General features: G+C 37.2%; 1 protein-coding gene across 2 annotated transcripts in view; it reads right to left on the minus strand.

The window, feature by feature from the left end:
- Positions 1-3,224: 3,224 nt before the first annotated feature.
- The window catches only part of garz (Sec7 domain-containing protein garz), a 29,583-nt gene continuing 20,896 nt past the window's right edge, over positions 3,225-11,911 (minus strand). For both annotated transcript variants that reach the window (XM_090159441.1, XM_090159442.1), the window contains exons 19-30: positions 11,698-11,874; positions 7,466-7,729; positions 7,289-7,404; positions 6,182-6,770; positions 5,896-6,121; positions 5,249-5,451; positions 5,058-5,184; positions 4,855-4,985; positions 4,671-4,772; positions 4,500-4,613; positions 3,847-4,428; positions 3,225-3,365 (exon numbers count right to left, since the gene is read on the minus strand). In XM_090159441.1, coding sequence (XP_090015567.1) covers positions 3,324-3,365; positions 3,847-4,428; positions 4,500-4,613; positions 4,671-4,772; positions 4,855-4,985; positions 5,058-5,184; positions 5,249-5,451; positions 5,896-6,121; positions 6,182-6,770; positions 7,289-7,404; positions 7,466-7,729; positions 11,698-11,874 — 2,673 coding nt within the window. In that variant the 3' untranslated portion in view covers positions 3,225-3,323. The remainder of the gene's footprint in view (positions 3,366-3,846; positions 4,429-4,499; positions 4,614-4,670; positions 4,773-4,854; positions 4,986-5,057; positions 5,185-5,248; positions 5,452-5,895; positions 6,122-6,181; positions 6,771-7,288; positions 7,405-7,465; positions 7,730-11,697; positions 11,875-11,911) is intronic.

Raw genomic sequence — 11,911 nt, forward strand, 5'->3', positions numbered from 1 at the left:
TTTCTTCAAATTTGTTTAGGATTTAGATATATTATCCCTTTTAAATATGGACTAATCTACTTTTTCGCGTATTTTATCATCCTTCTCCAGGGTTCGTACAAAATTTACGGAATAAAATTCCCTGACATATCCAGGTTTTCCCTGACTAAATTGCCAAATTTCCCTGACCATTTTTGTAGAATAAATTTATGTTTTTAGGTAAAATCTTGTAAAATGTTAATTATGTATTTTTAAGACATTTTTCAAAAATTTATTTTCCGGATTTATTTTTGGGGTCATTTTAAAATTGCCTTACTATTTCGGACCATTTTAAATTTCCCTGACTATTCCCTGACCATTGGGAATAATTTTCAAATTCCCTGACGTTTCCCTGACCTTTTGGAAACATTTTTAAATTCCCTGACTTTTCCAGGTTTTCCAGGTATTCCAGGTCGTGTACTAACCCTGTTCTCACAGTCCATAGGTGGTCTCTTCTAACTTAACTTATCGTATATACTATTCTTCACCACACTCCCCCCTTTTCGGCTTTCCGTTGCTATGCAACGCGTTTTGAAATTTTTAATGTTTAGGCTTAGTTTATCTTTTCGATATAACAGTCGCCAGCCAGATTTCCCGCACTATACTGATGAGTTCCAAATAGAACGAAACCGGTCTACCGTTGGAATTTCTGGCTATTTTATTTAGTTTTTATGTAGTTTATTACTCGAAGATCTATTTGATCCGAGATTCGCTCGAAGACCTATCGGTACGAGTTATTAGTAAGTTTTTTAATTTCTTCAAATTTGTTTAGGATTTAGATATTATCCCTTTTAAATATGGACTAATCTACTTTTTCGCGTATTTTATTATCATATATTAGAGTACTATATGTTTTACAAATATGTCAAGTCAGGTTAAAAAAAATAAAACTGAACAAAATCCGTTAATTATTTATTAAAACGTAACAGCCCACTTAATACTTTATTGAGCGGAACGAGTGAGCGAAGCGAGTGAGTGGAGCCCTCATTGTCGTGATCTCGATGGGAAAATTTTTGCGTGTTCGTCCGTCGCCTTTGGGGGAGGGAAGAGCGGAGCCGGCACAAGAGAGGAAAGATAAAATTTGGCTGCGTGTTCGTCCGACGCCTTTGGAGAAGAACGGGGACGGCACAAGATAGGAGAGAAAAATTCTGCCCATCTCCGCTTTCATACACGCGCGGTAGTTGATGAATTTTCCCGGTCAAAAACAGGGGTGGCTTAACGCGGTAATCTTCCCACTATTTCTTTTCTATCTCTATGCTCTAGCCAAACCAGTAAATCCCACACCCTCTCCAGCCTTGAAAGTAATTACAAAAGCGGCTGAAAATGATTACATTTCTAAAACATTTACAAGGTGACCACTTTTCCTATATTTTAAATACCTTCCTATAATGTCCTTATGTTTTCTCGTGTAATATATAACCCGAAAACATTCCGTCGTCGTGTACCCTTCTTCATCCCATATTTCATTTTTTATCTACTGTTTTTCGATAAGAATACATTTTTTCACATAATGTTTCGTCCTATAATTCCCTTGAAAATTTCCTATTTTTTCTATAAAATTTTCGAGGCATTTTCATAGTCGCTACAGAAACGAAACCAAAACTAAAACTTTGTTCTGGTAACGTGATGTGTAATGTATGCACGGTTAAACAAAAGCGAAAAATAGATAACGCAGGGTTTTAAAAAAATTATTTAAATAAAAAAAAGGTTTTTTTTTGCGTTTTTAATAAAAACAAACGAGGTTTTTTCCAACCCTTTTAAAAAAAATAAAAGGAATTATTGGCAAAAGTAAACTACAGCAACCTCATCTTGTTTTATAATTATTTTCGGCGGATACGATAGTTTGACGCGGATATTACGATGGTATTTTTTTAGGGCCGCAAATGAAGATTTAATGTTTTATTTAATAAAGTTAAAAGTTTTGAAAATTTTTGCAAGTTCCTAGATTTTGGGTTGAAATTATTTTTGTCGAGTGCTCGCCGACAGTGTGTTAGAATTTATAGCCCGGTGTACCTAGTAACAAAGACCATACCACCGGAGGCCTATCACACCATACTGCTGAAGAACAGTTTTTCGTGTTAGTATAAGTATAAGCTCTCGTGTTGGCGGCGCCACCCCAGCCCCATACTAAAAAAAGCGATCGGCCTTCTATAACGCAACCTAGACGACAGTACCTAGGCATACCCTACCAAGTTTTGTCGGGCGTGGGAAACATAGATTCTTAGAAACTCGCAGAATGTCACGTGGAGATTATGTGAATCAACAACGCAAATAACAATAAGAAAGTAGCGCAATATCACGTTTAAATTATTCGGAGTGAACAACACGTGGTGTGGGCTACCGAAACTAAAAGTGTCGGCGAACACACGACGAAAATAATAACAAAATTTGTAAAAAGACCCAAAAAAATGAAATTTTTTAAATTAAATTAAAATGAAATAATCGTTTGCGGCCAAAAAAAAACCAAAACACCTTGAAATTTCCCAAAATTAAGAAAACTTGTTATTTATTTAACAAACTACCGGAATACCACGTGGAAATTTATTTTCCCCCCAAACTACCGGAATACCACGTGGAAATTATTAGGACTGAAAAACACGCGGTGTCGGCGAACACACGACGAAATTAATAACAACAAAAAACGTTAAATTTTTTTAAATTAAATTAAAAAATTAAATAATCATTTGTGGCCAAAATAAAAAATACCCACGCTATCTACGTGACAAGGTCTATCGGGTGCAAACAAAATAACAATTAAAATCAATGAGGTTGCTGTAGTTAACTTCACCGGAATTATTTTTCTGGAACTAGTTGTAAAAAAAATTGTTATTTGTTTAGATATTGAAGTAGAAAGCCCACATGTAGTTGGTCTGGCAAATTGTGAACATTTAAACCATAGAAAAATCATTTCCCACCATATTTTCCATTACTTATTTGAACGGTGGAGTTGATTGAAAACTATTAATTAATATAATTAGTGTTTGCTAAAAAATTTTAATATTTATTGTAGAAATATTCAAAAAAGTTTAAAATTTAACATTATATATTTTTAGTCATAAATATTATAAGAATCATTTACAGATTTTCAAATTTCAGTTTTATAAACAAATTGATATAAACATTTAATTGAAAATATACAATTCCAATTTAAAACCTTTTAATACGTTGACCAGTTTACTTAATGAAGATTAAACTAGTCCATTAACTTTTATAAAACAATAGCTTATCTGAATTTAATTTACATCTTATACAATTAGATAATTCTTTGTTTGCGTAGTCTACCACATTCATTTCTAAACATTTAACTATCTGGGTCCAGGTAACTTTGATATCGGAGCAGGTGGTACCTAAAAAAATAGTCATTGTAAATAACAAAAATTGCTATTTCATAAGAAGTCTACCTCTAGTATTTTTAACATAAATGAGCCTAGTATTATTATTTTAATAATTATGTAGTACAATGCATTGTTACACTCTCAATCCTTACTAGTGAGTTTTCAATTACTTGAAAATTATGAGTACCATCTTACAATTTATATTTATGTTTTTAAACTTAGAGAAAATTTATCATAATTGTTTTTGCTGGTAATATATTAATAACATTTTCAATGTTATTAACAGAGCAAATACAGCTATCCATTGCCCTCACGTCGTCAGTTTAGACCAAGATATTAAGATAAAAGGAAACATTCACAGAATATGTGCAGTATTGTAGGTTAAATATTATTCTACACAGTTTTTCATTATCTATTGTAAAAATTAACTCATCTGATTCTCCAATACGTTGATAAGGAGTAACAAAGGAATGTTTAACAGTTCATATCTTACTTGCGTGAAGATTGGCACTGGTGCACTTGGTCTCACAATAGCTGAATCAATAAAAAGTGGTAGTGATGATCCAGGAGATCCTTGCTGATACTGCCAGGATGTTGGAATTCCAGATCCCTGAGGTGCCATTGGTGGATGCAAAATCACAGAGGGAGACGTACTGGTGGATGTAGTCATCATGGAATGCCCTGTTGATGTACCAAATGACGCAGGTTGAATAGATGCCGAAGGATGTTCATAATTTTGAAATGGAGATGATGGTCGAGCTATGAACGGAGTATTTTTTTCTGTTTCTTTTGGCGGAACATCATCAAAAGGCATTTGAAGCACAGTGTCTGATGAAAACAGTTGAGTTATTTCTGAAATAACAGGCTGTGGCTCACTGCTTTCCACTTGTTGGGTATTGGGTAAAGGTTTAAAAAGCTCATCTTTTAAATTAGGCAAAAAAGAATCAATTCTATCCCAAGTTATGTGCCACAACTGCTGATCTTCAACACTGGCTCCATCTTCTGGATGGTTAAATATTCCAGCAGTTTCCATTACTAGAAGCATATTTTTTAGAAGTTCAGGAATGGCTTCTTTCTACAATTATAAATGGTTTTGATTTTTTATGCGGAAAACATTTATGTTTAACTAAGCTGCATAAAACTTACCAATAAATCACCCTTTTCAGCATGCATATACTTATCCATGAAGTCTAAAATGGTTAGCCACAAAGCGGTAAATGTGGGAAGTGATAACAAGGGGTTCAAATGTTGAAGGAACACCTATTATTCAAAACTATAAAATTACCGAAAATTTGGAAAACCATAAGTTAACTTTACCTTGCACAAAAGTGTTGCACCTCTAACTCTGGTTTCTTCCATACCACTTGGATCTTGAGAGTTTATGGTTTCCAGCAACTTCGCCAACAATGGAAAGAGCACCTATAAGTTTCGGGAATTAAAAAAAAATGTGAAAATGATTAAACACTCACATTCTTAATAGTTTAATTGATGTTGAACTTACTTGATTAAAGCATGCTTCCCATTCTATAGCTGTCAGGGCTTGGAGATCATGCACTAGCAAAGCCCTTTGCAAGTATGTCAATGCGGATGTTCGTACATTTCGTCGTTTATCACAGCACAGCCTTGCAATACCTCAAAAAGGAAAAAAAAAATTCATCTTGTAAATCTGCTAAACAATGAATAAGTGAAATGTTTAATTAATACCTTGAAGTAGTGGGCACCAGCAATTAATCCACAAATTTACTTCTTTATCAAAATCATCATCTTCCCTGGTCCAGGATTGGAAAATAGATGAGGCTCTAGTATGCAAAGTATGCATAAGATCTAAGAGCTGAAAATGTGAAATATTTAAGTACTAATTAAGTTTAATGAATAGAACTAAAAATTTTTCGTACCTGAATAGAGCCTTCTTGGTACCCAGAAGGAAGTTTTTCAATTTTATCTTCATCATCTGCTTCATAACCTTGAGTGCTATGACTGGGACTAGAACGAGTATGCTTGCTTCTATTTACATCTCTTCTTTTGGTAGGCAGTCTTGGACTTTTCTTATCTTTTGATTCTTTACCAATTCGCAAATTTTTGTTGTTAAAATTAAATCCTTCGAAAATAAACAAAAACTTACAACAGAACTAATAGCAGCAAAATAATTATTACAGCTATAAATTAATTTCTTTAAGGATTTGAGCAATTGCTTATTTACACTAGAAAAGCTGGTAATTTGAATATGTGCTTTCTACACTAAAAAGTCCTTTTTTAGTCATGTCTGCGGTCTATCCCTATTGTTTTAGCAATATCAATAAAATTTTCTAATTGTTTTGTTTAACCCTTTAGTATGTTCACCTAGAGGGCCTATCAACATAAAGTCCTAAATCTTTTTAGCCCCGCAATAAAGCTTAGTTTCAATCAAATTGTTGCTCCTTTTACTTGGCATTTTATACAGATTTTTCATAGCTATAATAAAACTAGTACCACTTCTAACGATATACTGATTAAAGCCAAAGCAATATTCTAAAACCTTGACTTGTTGATAACAAAAAAGTACCTCCATCTAGGCTGGCTTCTACGAAAGTTCTAATACAATGAACACAGCTCTCGAAATTGAATGGTGTGATATGAGCAACATCTCTCACAAGAAAAGCCAAAGACTCGCAACATTTAACAAACGAATAAGGATCATGAGCCTGCATCTCTAGCTCCAAAATTATGTTGAACTGATTTACGGGTAAAGGACGAAATTGCATTCCTTCTATATCACCTTCTTTCCCAACCTAGAAAAGCAAATTAAGTATTTTTTAAGGAACAAAATTACATAATAATGACTAACATACCAAAATCCATCCACTGTTACTAGCCACGCTATCCAAACTACCTCTATGTCCACGTTGAAATTTTTGATAGTTATGACTAGGACTATTTGACGCTTCATATAGCTCACCATCTGATGTATAACCTCTGTCTGATCCTTGACCTGAATCAATTGTTTGTCTACCAACACTCAATTCACTGTCCGACTTTGCACCTGGGTCTGAAGCTGTATCATCTAAGCTAACTGGTGGAGGAAGACAGTAGCTTTCGGGAGGTTTTGCTCCAGCCCCAACAGATTCAATCAAAGTAAATATAGTAGTCCAATCAGACGTACTATGAATATTTGCTGCACTAGTCCTGAGGAGTTCATAAATTGCATAGGAGATTTGCCTTGATATCTGCTGAATAGTGCTGGCTTTTAAATGCAAAAGCATTCTCAGAGATCGAAGAACTTGAGCACCCATTTCCTCCTTTCTCATCATTCTAATACAAATTCGTAATAATCCTATAACTGCTCTCTCCAATAGATAAAAGAAATCCTTATTAGAGGCACCCATCATCAAACTGAACAAATGATCTTGAACTGCAGGCCAAATAAAGTTAATTCTGTCTCTGAAAAAAATTGGATTAAAATTAGTAGTAACTTCATAAAAGTTAAAATCATACTTTTAAAATTATTCACAGTGAATTAAAAATTTACAACTTAAATATTTCAAGAATTTGAAAATGTGTTTAAGTTTGCATGCAACATAACTGAAAAAAATATTTATCTCGCACGAGTTTAAAAAAGTTTAAAAGTACGTAAATTCTTATGCTAAATGTAGTTTTATCAACATTTAATGTAAAATATGAGGTTTATCAATATAGAAACACAATGGGACTCCTAGAACAATCACCCAAATAAATTAATAAAAATAGAAAACTTTAAATTTGAAATTAAATACTTATTAGATTAATTTTCTTTATGGATAAAAGGATTAAATTGGTTACAGGGATTAAAAATTCTAAGCAGTAATCTGTGGATATAATAATATTAAAAATAGCTACAAAACTAATTTTTCCATCCAGTTTGTGGGTTTGAAGAATGAAAGATTATTCTTAATTTTTAATTGACTTAAAAATTTTCAAACCTATTTTGAAGAACTATTGATATCAACAGCTCAAGCATGAACACAGTTGAATCTTCCTCAAATACTCCACTGAGAGAGCTGGTACTATCTGGACCCTGGCTTTGATAGATTAGAGCCTAAAGAAGCGTTTAAAACAATCAAGCACAGCTTATTAAATGTAATTTAAATTATACATACCTTCATCATTTCTTGGAGGGAGTCAATTCTCAAGAATTTACTTTCAGTAAGAAGTTGCTCAGGGTGACAATCCTGAATACAGTTAGTAGCAGCTTCTTTCATAGCTTCTTCTTCCATAGTAGGTGCTTTAGACATTTGAGAATCAGATGTCAAAGTTATGTAGGAATAAAACGAACTAAGAAGACCGGACTCATTTCGAGGAATGACTGGAATGTCTTCTCTGATTAATGAAATCATACCACTGGGAGCAATGAAGTCTTCTGCCTAGTAATTTAGACAAAAAAAAAGATATATTTAATTGTTAGCTTCTAAAAACGTGTGGACCATTTGGGGGTAATTTTAAAATTTTTAACAAGCCCACTTTTTATCTTGCTTAAATTACTGAACTCAGTTCCACAAATTACACACTGCATATAGATAATTGTTAGTTTATTACATCAAAAAGGAAACTGTATTAAAATCCATTTTGAAGCATTTACATTTTTCCAAGCGACTGTTCTTTGGGGGTTACCTAGTAGAATGCAGCATGGCTCTTGAAATGATTGTTATTATTATTGAGTGGGGTGGCAAGCCAAACACTTCGACCTACGGTCCATTGTGCATCCCCAAACTGGGTGACTTAAATAAGTCCTATTGCCGACATAAAGCCTAAAATCTGCCCGGCCGTGATATTAGAGACGTCATACGTCTCCAACCGATGCATACCCAAATGCTCAAACCTCTGGGCTGCATAGTAATCGCAGCTACAGAGTACATGTGAGGCAGTTTCCTCCTCAACTAGACAAGATCTGCAAATCGGGTCATCACTGACCCCGATAAGCGTTAAATGTCTGTTTAGATGGCAGTGGCCTGTAAGTAGGCCAGTAAAAATCCTAATACTAAACCTAGAGAGCGAGAGTAATTCTCTGGCTCTCTCCCTAGAAGGGTCAAGAGTAAACTCTTTGGCCTGCCTTTGACCCTCAATTTCAGACCATTGTCTGAGTTGACGATCTGACATAAACTTGGAGATCAAGCCGCGTACAAGTCCACGGGAGATGGGGAGAGCAGGTTCTGGACCAATGAACCCAGCCCTCGCACCTTCCTTGGCCAAGGCGTCGGCCCTTTCGTTCCCAAGATGCCCCTTATGCCCAGGTACCCAACAAAGTTGAACTTTATTGTGCAACCCAAGAGTGCAGAGGAAATCTAAGCAGCTAAAAACCAGTTTAGAAAGAATACTATACTGGCTGAGAGCTCTAAGAGCAGCCTGGTTATCTGAATAAATCTGGATAACCTTCCCATGATACCCCTGATGTAAACAGTAAGCAACACAGGAGCAAATGGCAAAAATTTCAGCCTGGAATACACTAGTGTGTATCCCTAGGCTTTCATAAAAGCCAAAATTATTAGTAAGGCAATACATCCCCGCACCAGTGCCATAGTGGGTCTTAGACCCATCAGTGAACCAGACGATCTCTCCTCTGGTACCGAGGGTCAAGTGACTCCACTCCGCACGGCTAGGGAAGTTGACCTCAAAAGGTTTACTGAAGTGGAGTTTAGTAACCATCAGATCAGAACCCATTGTTAAAATCGGCATCTGATTGGAAATATCTCGGAAGAGCTTGGTGTGGCTATGCTCCCAATTATTAGCCTTCCACCAGCCATTTTGGTTAAGCCTATAGGCACCTAAAAGGGCAGCTTCCTCAATAAAAAGGTGGAGAGGAAGCATATTCAGGAGAATTTCCAGAGAAGCGCTTGGGGCTGTTCTCATCGCTCCTGTAATGCCGACACAAGCCAGCCTTTGCAGAGTGCGCAGATCAAACTGCACACCAGACCACAGCTGAATAAGACAGGATAGGTCTGATGATCATGGTGTACAGCCAGTACACAGCCCTGGTCTTGCTAACTGCACTTCTAGTTCTCCAAAATAACATTTTGCCCCTCTTGACTATGTAGTCAAGGTGTGGTTTCCATGTTAGTTTGCTATCCAGGATGACCCCGAGGTACTTCACCTCGGTGCTCTCAACTAGGTCCTTTCCAAATAAGGAAATACCCTCAAACATGCCTTTTATCCTTCTACGAGTAAAAGGAACCAAGACAGTTTTATTAGGATTAACCATGAGGTTGACCTCCCTGCACCAGCTCTCAACTGATGCTAGGGCCCTCCTCATTACCGGGAATTTCCCAGTAATGATGACAGCAATATCATCGGCGTAACCGAAACCGCGGCATCCTCCCCTGTTCAACCTCCGAACGAGTTCATCCACCACCAGGCACCACAGAAGGGGAGAAAGAACGCCCCCCTGTGGGCAACCACGACTGGTGGAGACCGTAAGGGAGTCACCCAGCAAGGAGGATGTCACTTTCCGGTCAGTTAACATAGATTTGATCCAAAGGCACAATGTGTCATTGATACCAAACCTTTTTGCAGCCTTAAGTATAACTGCGCTGGAGACCTTATCAAAGGCTCCCTCAATATCAAGAAAAACTGCTAACGCAATTTCCTTGTGCTCAACTGCTTTTTCCAGGCAGCTGCTGATACCATGCAGGGCGGTCTCAGTAGACCTGCCCTTCTGGTAGGCATGCTGCGCAGCCGACAGAGGAGAGTTGCAAAGAACCTCCTCTCTAATACAGTTGTCCACCATTTTCTCCAGAATTTTTAGGAGAGAAGAGGTAAGACCAATTGGCCTAAATGCCTTAGCTTCCAGGTAATCAGATTTACCAGGCTAAGGTATGAAGATTGCTTGAGAAAGCTTCCAGGTGCTAGGTAAATGCCCTAGAGCAATACAAGCCCTGTAGATTATCAGCAGCATAGGGCATAGAATATCAACGCCCTCCTGTAAGAGGATAGGAAAAATCCCATCCGGTCCTGGGGACTTATAGGGTTTAAATGACTTTACAGCCCATATAAGTCTGGAATGCGTGACGACCTTATTCGCCACTGCCCAATCTTCCCTTTTGGTTCGATTGATCCTCAAAGGGCGAGTGTCAGTGTTACCATTGCTAGTGAGCTTAGAGTCCGGAAAGTGTACATCTAACATATGTGTCAGTGTCCTTACCGGACGTGGAAAGCTACCATCTTTCAACTTAATGGTGTCAAGATGCTTAGTATTATCGTGTGCCAAAATTTTCATGAATTTGGCCGTACTGGGAACATCCGCTATGTTTTCACAGAAGTCTCTCCATGAAGCCTTCTTGGCATCGCGGATAGACTTGTGGTAGGTGGTGAGGGTGCGTTTATAGGCATCCCAATCACCCCCCTTCTTTGCCCTATTAAAGAGCCTACGAGTTTCTATGCGCAGCCTGCCAATCTCGTTGTTCCAGGAAGGCACCAGCCTTGGCCGGTTGGCAGGCTTTGCTGGACAGTTGCGGTGATAGGAGTCGATAATGGACTGTTGAACGCGTTCAACAGCCAAATCAAAATCCAACACCGATGACAGCCGTGGCTTATCACCCTTAAGGAAGAAACTTAAGTCTTCCTTTTAACCGGACCAATCTGTGCCCCTAGGGTTACGAATAGCGGTACAAGCCCATACAGGTTTGACCAGAATATTAAAGCAAATGTGTCTGTGATCCGACAAAGACGGTTCGTTAGACACATGCCAGTTCTTGATTTTATCTGCGACATTTACTGTACACAGTGTGAGATCAATGACCTCACTTCTGTTAGAAGTAACAAAAGTTGGTACATTGTTCTTATTCAAAATGTCTGGTACTAACCAGATATTTTCCATTAAGTTGTTACCACGCTGGTTGCAGTCTGTGCTGCCCCAGATTTTGTGGTGCGCATTAGCATCGCAACCAATGACCAGCCGCCTCCCCGAACTCTCACAGTAGTTGACCAATCTGGTCACCCCCTGCGAGGGGGGGGGAGAGCATCGTCGTATGGTAGGTATGCCGATGCCCTTGCTTGTCAGTGCACAAGCCCTGGGTGTAGCAGAGTTATAATCATAGAACATGAAATGATAGGGTATTACAGAAAAAGCATCTTGATAAACATTTTCATTAAAATTATCAATTTCAAAAGCGTGTTACAATAAACAGTTTTAAGCGCCATAAAAAATTACAGCTTCGCAGACCAATTATAGTTTTGAGCCACTAGTGAAATATTTTCTCTGGACATTTAACTTAACAACAGATACTTTGTATATTTTCTGGGGTGATAACTGTCTTTTGATTCTATATAGCGACCCTATTACAAGAGTAGAAAATGATACACTAGTCACTTGTTTTAAATAAATAAACAATTCCAGTACCTCAATCATAGATTTTGGAAGAAGTTTTGCTTTAAAAAGTTGGAGGACACAATCTAGGAGATTTTTCCACCCTTCTCTCAAGATATCTCCATGACGATGAGCCAAATTGAAAACTGTGCTGGCAGCAAGTTGGGCTTTGCTGTTTGATCCAAACGCTACAGCCAAATTCTCAGGAGACTTTAAATGAAATAAAATTGATATAATGTCTATAAAA

Source organism: Leiobunum rupestre, chromosome 9 (assembly GCF_980474605.1).
Source record: "Leiobunum rupestre chromosome 9, qqLeiRupe1.1.hap1, whole genome shotgun sequence".
NCBI classification, from domain to species: domain Eukaryota; kingdom Metazoa; phylum Arthropoda; class Arachnida; order Opiliones; family Sclerosomatidae; genus Leiobunum; species Leiobunum rupestre.